The sequence below is a fragment of the Zootoca vivipara genome, chromosome 4 (genome assembly GCF_963506605.1).
Source record: "Zootoca vivipara chromosome 4, rZooViv1.1, whole genome shotgun sequence".
In the NCBI taxonomy this organism is placed as follows: Eukaryota; Metazoa; Chordata; class Lepidosauria; order Squamata; family Lacertidae; genus Zootoca; species Zootoca vivipara.
The window spans coordinates 80,875,124-80,891,412 of record NC_083279.1 but is presented as its reverse complement, the minus strand read 5'-3'; the positions used below and the strand labels follow the sequence as shown (position 1 = coordinate 80,891,412).

At 43.9% G+C, this 16,289-nt stretch overlaps 1 protein-coding gene across 6 annotated transcripts in view; it reads left to right on the top strand.

The window, feature by feature from the left end:
* Positions 1–16,289, top strand: part of PARP4 (poly(ADP-ribose) polymerase family member 4) — a 55,843-nt gene that overhangs the window by 9,915 nt on the left and 29,639 nt on the right. For all 6 annotated transcript variants that reach the window (XM_035115123.2, XM_035115122.2, XM_035115124.2 and 3 more), the window contains exons 10-19: positions 1,123–1,274; positions 2,064–2,201; positions 6,058–6,156; positions 7,572–7,764; positions 8,735–8,879; positions 9,531–9,655; positions 10,571–10,702; positions 10,834–10,920; positions 12,166–12,330; positions 12,579–12,625. In XM_035115123.2, the coding sequence (XP_034971014.1) occupies positions 1,123–1,274; positions 2,064–2,201; positions 6,058–6,156; positions 7,572–7,764; positions 8,735–8,879; positions 9,531–9,655; positions 10,571–10,702; positions 10,834–10,920; positions 12,166–12,330; positions 12,579–12,625 (1,283 nt within the window). The remainder of the gene's footprint in view (positions 1–1,122; positions 1,275–2,063; positions 2,202–6,057; positions 6,157–7,571; positions 7,765–8,734; positions 8,880–9,530; positions 9,656–10,570; positions 10,703–10,833; positions 10,921–12,165; positions 12,331–12,578; positions 12,626–16,289) is intronic.

Sequence of the window (16,289 nt, the reverse complement as noted above, 5' to 3'; positions counted from 1 at the left end):
CAGGTGTGGAACCTGTAGCCCTCCAGATGTTTGTTTAATTGCATTATTTAAAAAAAAAAATCTATGTACTGCTTAATTACAGTTGCCTCTAAGAGGTCCACAAAAGACTCAGCGAAACTAAAAATGTGGTAAAACTATAAAATTGGAATTCATTTTAAAAGCCTGATGGAATCAATTTCAGCCGTCAAATGAGCAGAAAATATGGTCCTATCCCCTTTGAACAATAGAGAGTTCTTATGCTCCAGAATTCATGTGGACTTTGGTCTAGAGAACACAGGTTTGAAAGCAATTGCCAGGAAGGAAAACATTTATGTCATCATAATGGTGTTTGTCAGGTGCTCCTTTGAGCATTTCTTGGCGGATCCTGTTGGCTTGTAATAATAATTTATATATATATATACCCTGCCCATCTTACTCTGTTTTCCCAGCCACTCTGGGCATATATGAAAACATGTGTGTATATCACACAGAACTATATTCGGGGAAGCCTAGTACCAATTTGCAGCAAAAAACCCTTTGCACATGAGTTCCATCAACCATATATTCAATCTTATGAGTCACAAAAGGAAAGTTTCTATTTTAATTCTGAAATTTATATTTCTGAAATTTGCTCTGGGTTGTCATTGGGGATTTTCTCATTTGAAGAAGAGTCCTATGGTCCATGGGGTCACGAAGAGTCAGACACGACTAAACAACTAAACGACAACAAATTTTGTAGGTGTTTGGTTGTTCAGTTGATGATTTGGTTTTTTCCACCAACTAATGCAGAAGTGGAGAAGTTTGACAGGTGGCCTCTTTTACCCACAGGGATCTACTGAAGCCTCTTTCAAAGTGTTGTCTTGCTCAGCACTTTGGGAAAGGGCTTTGCAGGTATTGCTGATCGGTGGTGTCTGCAAGTCGCCTCCAAGATTTTACTTGAATTCATTAGCTTCCTGGGTCAGAGGCTCCCCATCCCTGGTCGTAACAGATTTTCAAAATATTACCGGTATTTGTTGCATATATTTTCTCTGTGGTGAGCTGCTTTCAGGCCTACAGACAATGAGCAGAATGTAAATGATAATAAACAAAATATTTGTTTTGGAAATACATACACTGAATGTTGCTATATTATTATTTTTATAGCTAATCAGGGACATGCTGAATGTTCATGAAACAAACATGTCAATTCCTAACCCACCGTCCCTTTCCAAGTACCGAGCTCTGAGATGCAGGATATGTCCTGTCTTTGGAGAAGAGTTTCGGGATATTGAAGAAAGGATGGACCAATATACTGGGTGAGTTTCAGTTGTGATGTATAATTTCTGGGTTGTACTACCCAGATTCAGTAATCATTTTTTAATGCCGTAATATGATTTTGAGCGACTACTAAGAATCTTTTCTTAAACACTGACATAGGTGGAAGATTCAAAACATTTGTAAAACCCATGTTAATAGGAAAACACGCTTTCTCTAAGAGCCTTGCTTCAAAGGCCTCTGCATTTAACTGCAGAGAAAAGGTCTGTTCACACTAAACTTCACTAAATTTGTATACAACTCTAAGACATGGTTTACAACAAACCGTGAATCATCTCACAGACCATGCAAACAAGCTATAGCTAGTATACGGTATGCCTTGGTTGTGTGACAAATGTCTTGGTGCCCCCCTAAAACATAGTTAAGCAGCCAAACCATAGTTAAAACAAACCATCATTCATAAGCCATCAACAAACTGGATTAGTGCATTCAAAGAAATCAAGCGTTGACTAATAAACCGTGGATTCCTGTTTGTGTGAACCAGACCACTGTGAAGGTCATCAGACTACTGGAAACAAATGCAGACAGATACCGGTAGAAACACACAAACATTCTGGGTGAGAACTATTGCTCTACGAAATCTTGTTAGACATGAAATATGTAACATGTATAAATCACATGTTCCTCTAAGGAGACCCTCGGACATATTCAATGCATGTGGCAGAATGTTCAATTTCATTTCGTGATTCTGTGGCCAGAATAAATCTGGGGGCATAAACTGGGAAAAAAGGATTTTGTGAACATTCTATTTGTTTTAAATTTTCTTGCAGTGAACATCTCGCAAATGTTTTGGAGATCTATAGAGTAGGCAGAATGACGGAAGTAGCGGCTTTCGAGAGCCATCTTGGCAACGTCCAGTCTTTATACCACTCTTCATCTGTTCACAACTTCGTTGGAATCCTCTCTCGGTAACGGCTTGCCTTACGGTCTGTCTCAGCTTTGTAGATGGTTTTCTGCTGTGCATGAGCGGCGAGAAGGCAACAGAGCCATTCGGCCAAAGGCTCTGTTATCTTTCAATGACAATGGCCACATTTGGACAGTCCAATTCTACCTTAACGTCAGAATATGCACAAACCGCATGCACCCACAGGCACACCCTTGTTACTGCTTCCTCTTCTGTCTGTGCAGGCCATGAAGCAAACCCAAAGCTTCCCATTAATGTCCATAGAGGGAACTGTGCAGGCAGTGGGTGTCTGCAAGCTGTAAGCGGGGAAGTATGGGAAGAGTGGGCCAGCCCATCTCTCTATAGTCCTCATCCATTGATGGTGGAGAGTCTAGTTGACTCCACACAACCTGGGCTCCTTTGTGTCTGTTTATTCCTTCCCCCTTCCCTTTCCCAATATTGATGCACATATTAAAAGGTAAAGGGACCCCTGACCATTAGGTCCAGTCGTGACCGACTCTGGGGTTGTGGTGCTCATCTCGCGTTATTGGCCGAGGGAGCTGGCGTACAGCTTCCAGGTCATGTGGCCAGCATGACTAAGCCACTTCTGGTGAACCAGAGGAGCGCACTGGTTCCCGCCGGAGCGGTACCTATTTATCTACTTGCACTTTGATGTGCTTTTGAACTGCTAGGTTGGCAGGAGCACGGACTAAGCAACGGGAGCTCACCCCGTTGCGGGGATTCGAACCGCCGACCTTCTGATCGGCAAGCCCTAGGCTCTGTGGTTTAACCCACAGCGCCACTCGCGTCCGATACACATATTACTAGTGTAGAAAAGCATGTCAAGGTGCTTTACCTCAGAGGTGGGGAACCTGAGTCCTAGGGGCTGAGTGCAGCTCTCCAGTTCTCTGTCTCTCTAACCCTGGGGTGGCAACCTGTGGCTCCGGAGCCGCATGCGGCTCCTTTACAGCTTTGCCGTGGCTCTCTGCCCCTGCCTGGCTCACGCTGCCTCTTTAACCCTATCGGGGCTTCCTACTCGCCGGCTCCGAAATGGTGGACTTGCCGAGGCTGGAAGAGTTGGGTGACGGAGGCACGGATAGCCCAGCCCTGATAGGGTTAAAGAGACACGCTTGCTGGGAAAGAGAGAGGCGGGCGCGGCTGCGAGAAAGGGCAGCTTTTGAGGAGCCGCTGAAATGGTGTTGTTGCTGCTGCTGCTGCCGCCTCCTCGGGAGGCGGAGGTGGGGCGAGCGGGAGAGGTGTGTAAGGGGTGGGGGCTCGTCTCTTTCCTAGGGGGGAAAGAGGGGTAGGAGGGTGGTCGAGTGCTCTTGGTTCGCTTTATTTATGAGTTCTGTGTAGCAGAGGGGAGCTGGCACTGGAATTTTGTGAATCGGTTAAAATCTCAATTTTATATTAATTGTTAAAGTAAAGCCTCCTTGCTGGCTGCTTTTCGTTGATCAGTCCATTGTAACATCAGCGGGTTTGGAATGCACACCTATTGTCTTATCTGATCTCTCCCAATTGAGAGTGTCAATTGAAAGTGTAAACACATAGCACCTTTGAAGTCAGGAGCTGAAAAAGGGGTTTCCTCAGTCTTAGAGTCCCATCTGTTACTCATTCATAAAATGTATAAGGTCCTTTTTCCTGCCCCCTTTTGATGACAGGACGGAGGAAATAACAATTAAATGTTGGGGTGTTTTGACCTTTTGTTTGAATGATAAAAAAGTGGTTTCCTTTAACAAGATCTACCATTTGAAGTGTATTCCACAGGATGCAAGGCTGTTTTCCAATCCAAACCTGATAGTGACTTTTCTCTTTTATTTTCTCTTTCCACCCCTTTCCCCATGCTTCTCTCTCTTTCCCCACACTCCTCCTCCCCCCAAATTCCTTTTAGGATTTTCAGTTTTCGCTTCACTCCCCCCCTCATGGTGTTTCCCTCTCAAACTGGTCTTCCTTTTCTTCTATCCCCCCCATCCTCATTGCATCCTTCTTCTCTCTGCCCCCCTTTGCCACACACACACACACACAGAGAGAGAGAGAGAGAGAGAGAGAGAGAGAGAGAGAGAGAGAGAGAGAGAGAGAGAGAGAGAGAGAGACTGTTTGTTCCCCTGCCCCCTTTCCTTGCATGTCAGAACTGGAGCTTGAATAAGTTCTTCTTTCTGCTCTGCTACAATATAAACCTACCCTTCACATTCTTGAGCACTGTTCTTTCATCCACCCCCCTTTTTTGCTTGCTTCTGTTCTATAGCTGCAATACCAGCTCTCTCCCCCTTCAATACATACTTCAATACAGTAAATCTCTTGCTGATTGGTGCTGATTCAAAGTCTCTTGGAGGGCACCAGGTTGACAAAGGCTGCTTTACACAGCCAGCGTTCTACACTTCCCCACCTCTACTTGCTCCCCTGTGGTTTGTGTGTGTGCCCCGCCCTCTTCGCCCGCTCTGCCTTTCCCCCCTCCTTCCCTTTGGAAAAGGAAAACTCTTCCATGCCTTTTTTCCTGCTCTGTAACTGGATTAGTTTTGAGCATGGAACAGCTGTATTAAAAATCCAGAGAATGCAATAAAGCATCACTTAATATTTGGTTAAAGGATTATTTCATACAATCATAGAATTGTAGAATGGGAAGGGTCCCGAGGGTCATCTAGCCCAACCCCCTGCAATGCAGGAATCCTGCCCACAGCTGTGAGCCATCCCTGGGTAGGCTCGAACCACCAGCCTTGTGGTTAACAGCCAAACGCACTGACCCATCAAACTGTAAAGAGCAACTGGTTCTTATTATTAAACAATTCCTTCACCCGACATACAGAGGAAATGAATAATAAGCTATCTCTGTGCTGTGAAAAAACAACAACACCTCTACAGTATTGATTGTTAATTTCTGCCAGGCCAGACTGTTGCTCAAAGGAGCAGGAGTGGTGAAAGAAGTTTGCAACCTTAATTTCATATGAAAACAGCTGTCTGGCAAACTGCTTTCTGAAGCACTTTCCCCCTCTTTTGAAAAGGCATGGGGCTTGGGCCAAGCAGGGAGGGGAGGGACTTCAGGCAGGGAGATGGGTGAGGGGCTGGGTGAGGTGCAAAGAGAGGTGGGTTTCGGTTAGGACTGTTAGGTGTAAAGGGGGCAGGGTTTGGTGAGCTGTGGGGGAAATAGGGTTGGCAAAGGGGATGGCGAGTGGAGCAAGCAGGGGTGGCAGCCTGTATAGGATGAGGGGCTTACATCTAGGCATGCTAGGAAGCCGCTACCCCTTTGGACAGTTTTAGAAATGGAGTCAGGGAACTAGGCTGGGAGTGGAGAACAGTGTGTTCTTTAGAGGCTGCTGGATCAGGCCAATGGCCCATCTAGTCCAGCATCCTGTTCTCACAGTGGCCAGCCAGACGCCTGTGGGAAACCCACAAGCAAGACCTGAGCACAAGAACTGTTAAGTGAAAGTCCTTTTTTTCTTCAGATTGACAGCTGACTGCACGATCCTGTATATATAGCATTAAGTTAAGAAACAATATATACAGTGTTATATTTGTTTTAAATGTCGCAATGGTTTTGCGGCTCCCAGTTTTTTTTTTCCTTCAGAAGCGGGTCCAAGTGGCTCTTTTTGTCTTAAAGGTTGCAGACCCCTGCTCTAGCCCTTGGAACTTTCTCCAGGCTGCATCCCTCCTCACTGAGCCAAACTCCTCACCATCCCTTCTTTGCACCCTCCTGCTTTTGCCTTGTCAGATTGTGTCCTTGCACTGTGGCAGTCCCTCTTGCTTGCCTGCACAGAGGATGGAGAAATGTGGGCCTCTTGCCTCTGGCCTTCCTGCCATTGCCTTACGGCCTATGAGGGAATGCATCCCTCAAGCGAAAAAGAAAGATTCTCCACCTTTACTGTGTAAATCTTCTGCTTTTCTAGGGGACTGCTCTTGCCAAAGATTGTAGTTGAAGAACATGGCGTGGAAAGAACGGATTGTGGGCACTTGGGCAGTGGCATCTATTTCAGCGACTCCGTAAGGTCTGCAGTTCTCTGGCAGTAATACTATTTGAGATCTTATTCATTGCCTGATGGGGAGTGCTATGTATGTTGCTCTTGTTGTTGTTGTTACTACTATTAATTAATTAAATTTGAATACTGCCCTTCACCCGAGGATCACAGGGCAGTTCACAACATAAAAATACAAAATGAGAACACAGAATACATAACAAAACAAGCACAAACCAATAGCAAACACATTTAAAAGGGCATAGAATATTAATCAGCCAACGGTCCTTGTTGAAGAGAAACATTTTCATTTCTCCTAAAGACATAGGTTTCAACCCTCCCTTTTTTTGCGGGAAACCCCCTTATTTCAATCCGTTTCCTGCTGGCAGCCCGGATTGTAAAATATCCCATAAATCTTCCGGATTTTAAAGGAAGCAGCTCCTCTCCCTCCTTGCCAGCCAGGGAGGCTCCACTCGGCGCCCCCCTGCAAGTGAGCAGCCAGGTGCCACCCAGTAAAATGTCTCGCTCGGCGGCTGGCTGCTTGCTCACTTGCCGAGTGCTGCCGCAAATCGCCTCTGCGCATGCCTGGGCATGTGCAGAGGCAATTTCCGGCAGCACTCGACAAGTGATCCCTTATTTTTCAATCCTAAAGTTGACAGCCATGCCTAAAGATATGTAATGAAGGCGCCAGGTGAATTTCCCCGAGGAGACCGTTCCACAAATGGGGAGCCACCCCAGAAAAGGCCCGTCCTCATGATGCCGCCCTCTGGACCTCTTGCTTCTGAGTAAACTTAAGCGCCACTTCACATGCTTTCCCTCACAGAGATATCCCTTTTGAGAACCAGAGTATTGGACTTGGGCTGCATATGTAGCAAACATTGAAAGCACATGATTCCCCCTAGAGATTCCTGGGAACTGTAGTTTGCTAAGGGTGCTGGGAATTGCAGCTCTGTGAGGGGCAGCATGAGACCAGTGACATTAAGTTTGCATCCATTATTTTGCCTTATGTGGAATGCAGAATGGCATATGTATCACACTGGAAGGTGCATTGATGAGTGAACCCTTGATGTTGTGACTAGCACTATAAAGTCCTGGAGATGAGTTGGCATTTGGGTTTGTTGTAGGGTCTGGACCCTAATAAACTTAGGCTGCATACACTTAAAGTCCATTTAAAGCATGCGTCTTCCACAAAGAAGCCTGGGGACTGTAGGTGCTGGGAATTCTAGCTCTGTGAGGGGTAAACTATGGTTCCCAGGTGAAAAGTTTGGTTTGGTAAAAGTTATGTGCTTTAAATGGATGGTGTGTATACAGTTTTGGGCTGATGTGGCAAGAGCTGCAAACCCCACATTCCTTTGTCTGTTCCTGAAGTGCTTAAACTCAAGCTAGGGCAAGTACTTAAAATATTTGTCCGAGTATACCCAACCAGCTTCTTCTTCTTTGTTTAACAGTGCATGCATCAACTACTCTTGGCCAAACAGAACAGATGGAACCCGGTTGCTGCTGATTTGCGATGTAGCCCTTGGAAAGTGTTTTGAGACAGGTCACATGGACAGTTCGTTAACCGCAGCACCGCCAGGCTATGACAGCGTGCATGGACTCGCCAGGAAAAAGGGGAAACTGAGAAAGGGAAGGGACTTCAAGGTACCGGTTCGAGCTATGTTGTGGTGTTGCCCGCTGTTGTCTTTTAAAGGCATAATATGCCTTGATAAGCTGTGCCTCTGAAAATGTTTATTGTTTATTGATTTAAAGCACTTCTACCCAGCTCCTGCCAACCTAGCAGTTCAAAAGCACGTCAAAGTGCAAGTAGATAAATAGGTACCTCTACAGCAGGAAGATAAACGGTGTTTCCGTATGCGCTGCACTGGTTCGCCAAAGTGGCTTTGTCATGCTGGCCACATGACCTGGAAGCTGTATGCCGGCTCCCTCGGCCAATAACGCGAGATGAGCGCCGCAACCCCAGAGTCGGTCACGACTGGACCTAATGGTCAGAGGCCCCTTTACCTTTACCTTTACCTTTACCTTTACCCTGCTCTTCAGCCAAAAAGGCTCCCTGAGCAGCTTACATAGAATCAGAACGAGACAGTGTCTACCAACTATCTAAAAGGAAAAGGGGGGGGGGGGAAGTATGACACAAAAGGGAAGAGGGACTGGGAGGGAAGAGGAAAATCAAAATCACAACTAAGGCACACCAGTTTCTAAACATCCCTGACATAAACCCTCCAGCCCAAGGGGTTGTATTAGATGTAAGCCCTACTCAGAGTAGACCCACTGAAATAAATAGACACAACCATCTGAGAGCCATTAATTTTAATGGGTATATTTTGAGTAGAATGCAGTTGGATACAACCCTAGGCCTCAGCTCTGTGTCTTGTACATATCTCTTCATGATCCATCTTACCACCTCTTAGGTCTGTTGCCTTTTTTGTGTGTTCCTCGGTGACTTGTAAGTGGCTGCTGTGGAACTTTCTCTAGCTAAATTGACCTTTTGCCACTGCCTGCTTTCAAAAGCTTCCTAAGTGAGGAGGCGACGTATCAGCTTCGCTCCCTAATGCGTCAGTTGCTCTTGTAAAGCTCTTAACGTTTACTTCTTGTTTTCTTTTGTTTCCATAAGGATGACGAATTTGTGGTGTACAGAGCTAGTCAGGTCAAAATAAAATATGTGGTTAAGTTTTCCCTCACCGGTGACAAAGTGAAGGAGTTCCATCCTGAAATTCAAGAAGTGCCACCTTCCCTAGAGCATCAGCCACAGCCTGAAGGTGAGAAATTCTTACCTAAAATTGTCTGTTTCTTTGGTGTATTCTGCAATTGGAGTTTGAAATTGACACCTAACCAATTTCCTTGGTGTGGAGCTTAGTGTGGAGCTATAAAGATTATGCCAAGGAACACCCATGAAAGAATGAGGAGGCCAAGGTGACTTCTGTTCCCTTCACAAGATCCCATCTTTTATTCCCATACAGATCCTACCTATGGTGTGCTCTACGTTTCTTTTCTCCGCGACGTATTTCAAAAAGCGAAAATCCGGACACAAAAATTGTGCCCCAGTTTTTGTGTAAACACCCAAGCCATAGGATTGCTTATCCTGTCTGATCTAGCAGGAATTGTTAATGCTTTTGGTCTGATCTAGCAGGAATTGTTAATGCTTTTGTTATCTTTCACTCTTTCTCTGTTTATATTACATGCATGCAGATGCATATGAGCATATTTAGTTTCTCTGTTACTTCTTTCCTTGCTTTTAGGTAGCAGAACTAACATTTGCCATCAAGGCCAGGCAAGATAGTTGCTTACAGAGGGTTTTTTGTTTTTGTTTTTATGCTGAAAATTACTCTGAACTTTTACAATGAAGTGGGTTTGCCTTCAGTAAATCATCTCTCTCCCCCACCCCACCCTGCCTCTTAATATTTCTTTAGATTATAAAATGCCAAGTAAAAATCTGCTGAATAATGTCACTGCCGGTCTTCTGGACAGATCTGGAAACCCAATTCCTCTCAAAGACCTTCATATCAAGGGATGCATAGTAGACTTCGTAGCAGAGGTAATGCCATGGCATTTGTATTTCTTTTCTAGGGGTGTTAAATATTTCCTTGTGGGTTTTTATTTAACGCTTATTTATTTATTTTTACAAAGTGTAAAACAAATCTGTAGACAAATCCTAGCCCTGATTAACATTGCTTTTAAATATTCAGTGAGTTAGGTGTGTTATATCAGCAGACTCTCAATTTTTAAATTAAAACTTTGATTTTTTTTTTCAGGGGGCAGTAGGGGCAACACAAATACATTTATTTGTTTCTTTGTTTATGTGTCTCTTCCTACACACCATTCCTAAGGTGCTGAAGCAGCTAAAAATCTGGTGGGAATCAATAAGTAGTGGGGCTTCTGGGTGGCAAAGAAATAATGAAACCCCCCCAATACTGACTAGGATGCTGCCATTAAGGCTGTGTACACACTATACCTTTCACATTTGAAGCACATTCTTTCCCTCAAAGAATTCTGGGTACTGTAGTTCATTAAGGGTTGCTAGGAACTGTTAACTCTGTGAGGGGTGAACTACAGTGCCCAGAATTCTTTGGGGGAAATAATGTATCTTGAATGTGTTTTAAAGGTATAGCACATTTAAACGGTGTTTTCGTGCACTCTGGCTTCCGTCACGGAGTTCCGTTGCACCAGAAGCGGTTTAGTCATGTTGGCCGCATGACCCAGAAAGCTGTTTGTGGACAAATGCCGGCTCCCTTGGCCTGAATAGTGAGACTCACTGTTAAGTCTGTGTTCATGGAAGACAATCTTACTCGGCTACGAAGAAGAAGAAGCACCTGAAATGTTTCCCAGAGGGTGTTGTTTAAAATGTTAATCTTGGGAAGGAAAGCGCTTCCATAAAAAATGTTTTTATTGGGATCCATGGCCTGGTGTTTACCTCACATCTATCCACAATACATGCATGTATTTCTTTCAGGTTGTGGTGTTCCAGGTCTATGAAAATCAATCAGACAGCCCCATTGAAGCGAAATACGTATTTCCCTTGGACGACACAGCCGCTGTATGTGGATTTGAGGCTTTCATTAAAGGGAAGCATATAATAGGAAAGGTAAGATGATTCAGGGGTGGGAGGAGGAGGAGGAGACAAGATATACGGCGGTGGGACTGCAGTAAATGTGACTTTTTGAAAGAACCTATTTCTTAAAAAAATCAGGATGATTTATTATATAATTTCAACAGGTTAAGGAAAAGGAAAAGGCTCACAGAGAATACAGAGAAGCCATCAGTCAAGGACACGGAGCTTACTTGATGGATCAAGATGCACCTGTAGGTGTAGTAACAAAAACTACTTATGCCTTTATAAGAGATCAGCATACACTGGCCTTCGTATGTTTTACTGATGAAACCAAGCAAGGCTTTGGCCTGAAAGCTGTACCCTGCATATGAAAAATGTTCTGAACATATATATACACAGATAAGGCTCTACAGCCCCAGAACCAAATGTATCCTATAGCAAGTATCTCGTACATACAAAGCTGTCAATCAGCAGGCAAAGATGGAGGAGACTGGCACCGTAGCAAACTGTTTTTTGCCTCCACTTAGGGCTTAGCCACACCTCCCCTTGCACCACTGCTTTCCCCCAGGGAAAACTTATTATCCTTATTATTGGTCTTGTTCTTATTGTTCTTCTTATTAAAATTTGTATACCACCCTTCATTCGTAGATAGCGGGGCAGTTCACGACATAAGAATACAATATTAAAAAATACATCATAACAACGAGAACAAAAACAAACCAAGAATCCTCCCCCCCCCCCCACAACATGTGTAAAGGAATCTCGATTAGCCAAAGGCCTAGTTGAAGAGCAAGCAGCAATTTGGGTTTTCTACAGATTGGAATATAGAGCAAGGGGGAAACCACTCAATCCTTTCTAGGCATGGAACAAGCGGAAGTGTGGTCCAAGCCCTTCTAGCCAGCAATTATTTGTGGTTATTGCCAACCACACTACCTTTCCCTCTTCCATTAGCCCTGTGTGACATGAGGGAGACTCTTCCAGCAGGTCCTCTGCATGTGCCTGAGGACACTGGAGGTGGGAGGCCCACTGGCTAGGACTGGTAGGAGGTGAGGTCCCAGCAACACCTCCAGGGCCACAGATTAGTCACCTCGGGGACGAATGTCTATGGTTAGCCTATCTTGGAACTGCTATTCCAGTGTGGTGATAGAGCCAGTGTGGTGTAGTGGTTAAGAGTGGTAGACTCGTAATCTGGGGAACCGGGTTCGCGTCTCCGCTCCTCCACATGCAGCTGCTGGGTGACCTTGGGCTAGTCACACTTCTCTGAAGTCTCTCAGCCCCACTCACCTCACAGAGTGTTTGTTGTGGGGGAGGAAGGGAAAGGAGAATGTTAGCCGCTTTGAGACTCCTTTGGGTAGTGATAAAGTGGGATATAAAATCCAAACTCTTCTTCTTCTATTGCAAATTAAAACAACGTTTTCAGTATGCTATAGTAGGCCGTGTCATTGTTTTGTAAAGAGCGATTTGCTTCTGTGGACATTTCAAATATCCTTCTGTAGGACATCTTCACTGTTTCTGTGGGAAACTTGCCTCCTTCAACCAAAGTCCTCATCAAAATCACCTACATCACGGAGCTCAGTTATGAGAATGAATGCCTTGCCTTCCACTTGCCAGCTGCTGTGGCGCCTTGGCAACAAGACAAGGCGCTGAATGAGAACACACAGGTGAGGGCCTCTTTCAATCAGAAGGCATGAAATCCTGCATTATAATGGTGCAAACACAATTGTTGCCATTCTCCACAACTTCATATTTATCTGCACCCAGTGCTGTTTTTCTAGAAAGAGAGGTGCTGGAACTTGCCATGAACGCTACCCTTATATAATGGCTATGGCACCCACCTAATGGTGGGTTTCAGCCGGAAAAAGCCCTGATTGCACCCATACAGACCTCATTGTTTTTGTTTGTTAACTAGGACTCGGTAAGGAAAGTTTCCATTAGGCAAGTTGGAACAAAACCAGGGTAAGTAGACTAAAATTGTAACGTGTCCTTTAAAAGTTGTCTGTATTTTAAATAAATGCATGGGGTTTTTTTTCTTTAAAAAACAATATTGCAGATTGAAGCATTTATTTTCCCTCACTTGCATTTATCCTTCATCACTTTCTGATAGTAAGAGCTATTCAACAGTGGAGCGGTCTCCCTTGGGAGGTTGTGGGCTCTCCTTCCTTGAAAGCTTTTAAGCAGCGGTTGGGTGGCCATCTGCCACGGGTGCTCTAGTTGAGATTTGTGCATTGCAGGGGGTTGGACTAGATGACCTTTGAGGTCCTTTCCAAGCCTACAATTCTATGGTTTTTATAGCCATGAAAAGACAGATTATCTGTGCTTTCTAAGCAATTTCATCAATTTATCTTGAAAAGGGGTAAAAAGACCTCTTCAGTCAGGGAATATAACATGTGAGGAGGAGCTTTGGGGACAAGTATGTTAGCTAAACCCTCTGACCCTGCCTCCCTCTGCAGGTTGAAGGGCGACTGTCCGAAATGGACTGCCTGCTTCTGCTCCCCACTGTGGCAGAGCTTATTTTAGGCTCGGACCCTCATTTAGGGTGACTTCCCCTCCTCTCCCAGCTGCCTTCATTGCCCTATCCCATGCTGTGCAGAAGGGTCCCTGGCCCTCTAGAGATGTTTTTCCTGGAGATTTGCAGCGAGGAGGAGTGGACAGGAATCTTACCTTCCATAAATATCCTTTACCTTCCATTAATATACCTTAGGATCCAAGTCATAGTGAAATAGCATCTTAGAGTTTTTAAGTGTCAGGTGTGACTGCAGCCTGAACACAGCAGAGTTTGCGCAGGTTTTCCGGAAGCTTCTGGCGGTAACTGAAATGACTAGACGTCTGGACGCAGAATAAACTATTTACAGGATTTATTAAAATAAAAGAAAACAGAGTTTCTATATACAAAGCAAAATAAATCCTCTCCTCTCTGTCTCTCTCTCAACCTATACAGCAATTTCTCTCCTACACTCACCACACCACATACTGAACTGGCTTTCACAGATAACAAGTCTCAGTGTTGAACCTCAACCAATAGAAACATTGTTGCTAAGGTAGAAGCAGACCTTGGCTTTCTGCCAAATGTTATTAGTTTGACCTAGATTAGTTTGACCTAGATTCGATTGTGTGAAGAAGCAATCTGATGGTGTTTTATGCTACTGACTCAGCAAAAACCCGAACACCCCCTCTCAGATTCTTCTGAACCAATTAACTCTTGTGTAGAGAATTTTTCACTTGCTTTTTCTAACAAACCTAAACCTTTACACATTTGTTTGTTCTTGATCTTTGACAACGGTTTAGTTAACACATCAGCAATATTTTCCTCACTAGATACATAAGTACATTTAATCACATCATTCTGTACACAGCAACGTACGTTTTGGTATTTCACTGCAATGTGTTTCGAACGTGATTTCAAGCCTTCTGTATTACTCAAAGTTATGCATGCTTGGTTATCCACATAAACTTGTACAGGTTGTTCACAATTTACATTTATATCTGTTAACAACTGCTTGAAATAAATCACTTCGTTGCATAATTCATTAATTGCAGCAAATTCCGATTCAGTAGACGATCCACTTACTACGTTCTGCTTCCTGGACCGCCAAGTAATTAACGCCCCACCAAACATAATGACTAAACCAGTAACAGATTTTCGATCTGGCAGATTTCCCCAGTCACTATCACAGTAACAATACAGTACTTCATCTCCTTCTGAATTTAATTGTAAAACATAGCCAATTGTTTGCTTAAGGTACCTTAGTACTTGTTTCACTGCTTTCCAGGCATTAAGCGTAGGTTTTGAAACCAGTCTGCTTAATATGCCAACTGCGTAACTAATATCTGGTCTGGACCACTGTGCCAGATATAACAAACTCCCAATAACTGAATGATATAGTTCAGGGTGTTCAAACAATGAGCTCTCATCTGTGTGAAGTGATTTTATACATCCAGGCTCCATAGGTACTGCAGTTCCTTTGCAGTCTTGCATCCTATAGTTAATTAAAAGCTGCTTGATTTTACTCTGCTGATTTATCAAACAACTACCATCCTTGGCCCAGCACACTTCCAAGCCTAAATATGATCGAACTGGACCTAGGTCCTTTACTTTGAATTTGCTAGACAGTTGTTTTGCAAACCTTTTTGTCTGTTTGTCTGACCTGCAACCATATAAGACATCATCAACATATATTAGACACAACTCTTGTTCATTTCCAGTTCCACGTACATAGACACAATTGTCTGCTACACTCTGTTTGAAATTTAAAGATACCAATGCTTCGTGGAGACATTTATTCCAGGATCTAGCAGCCTGCTTAAGCCCATAGAGAGCTTTATTTAACTTTAACACTCTATTGCACCCTGTCTCGAAGCCAGGTGGCTCAGTAAGGTAAAGTTCTTCAGTTAAAGATGCATGTAAGTATGCAGCTTGTATATCAAAATGATTGAGTTTCAGCTTTCTTTTAGCTCCTATTGTCAGAAGTAACCTTACACTTTCTGGCCTGACAGTCGGGGCAAAAGTCTCGTCAAAGTCCAGTCCAGGTCTTTGAGTATACCCCTGTGCTACTAAACGAGCCTTGTGTTTGTACCCTCCTGTTACTAGAGGCTTAAGCTTATACACCCATCTGCAGCCCACAATTTTAGCCCCCTCAGGCTTTGCTACTGGTGTAAAAACTTTATGCTCATTTAGAGAAGACATCTCTTCCTGCATAGCCTGTAACCACATGTTTGCCTGCTCTTCTGGCAAACTCAGCACTTCCTGATAGCTTCGAGGCTCCACTAAAACATTAAACACGTTAGCCATATCAGGAGAATAACGTTCTGGTGGTACACCTTTGTTTTTCCGCTGAGATCGCCTGGGAGAAAAAGTTTCTGCAGTCTCACTTTCCCCCTCAGAACTTCGCCCCCCTTTCAGTTCCTTAGCAACGGGTGAAGTCTGACTAGTTTCTTGTTGTGAGGATATCTGATCTGTACTTTTCTCCCCCTCATTCTCAGACTCTCCACTCTCAGGCTCTTTTTTACTAACACTGCGTCCTTGGGAAGATTGAAACCAAATTTCTGTGTTAGCATGTAATTTCTCCCAACCACTATGCTCACAAAAAGTGGCATTTCTGGAAATTACAATTCCATTTGCTCCTTCTGCAAACCTATATCCTTTCCCAAACTCCTGATAACCCACAAAAATTAGCTGCTTGGTTTTAGGCTCTCCTTTCTTGCGTACCTGTTTGGGAATAAGTACCCATGCTTTTGACCCAAACACATGCAAATGGTCTACTTTAGGTTTCTTTCCAAACAATTTGAAATAAGGAGTTGTACCAATAGTTTGATGGAATAGTCTGTTCTGAAGATAGCAAGATGTAACCATGCTTTCCGCCCAAAAGGACATTGGTAACCCAGCATCTTCAATCATAGAAAACATCATAGTTTGTAAAGATCTATTTTTTCTCTCCGCAACTCCATTTTCTTCAGGAGAAAAAGTGTTTGTTTTTCTATGCCCTATGCCCCGTTTATGCAACCAATCACGGAAAGCATTTGACAAAAATTCTCCACCTTTATCCGTCTGAATCCTTTTCAGTTTGAGAGAAAAAAACCTCTCCACAGACGCCACCCAGCCTTTGAACTTGGTAAACACGTC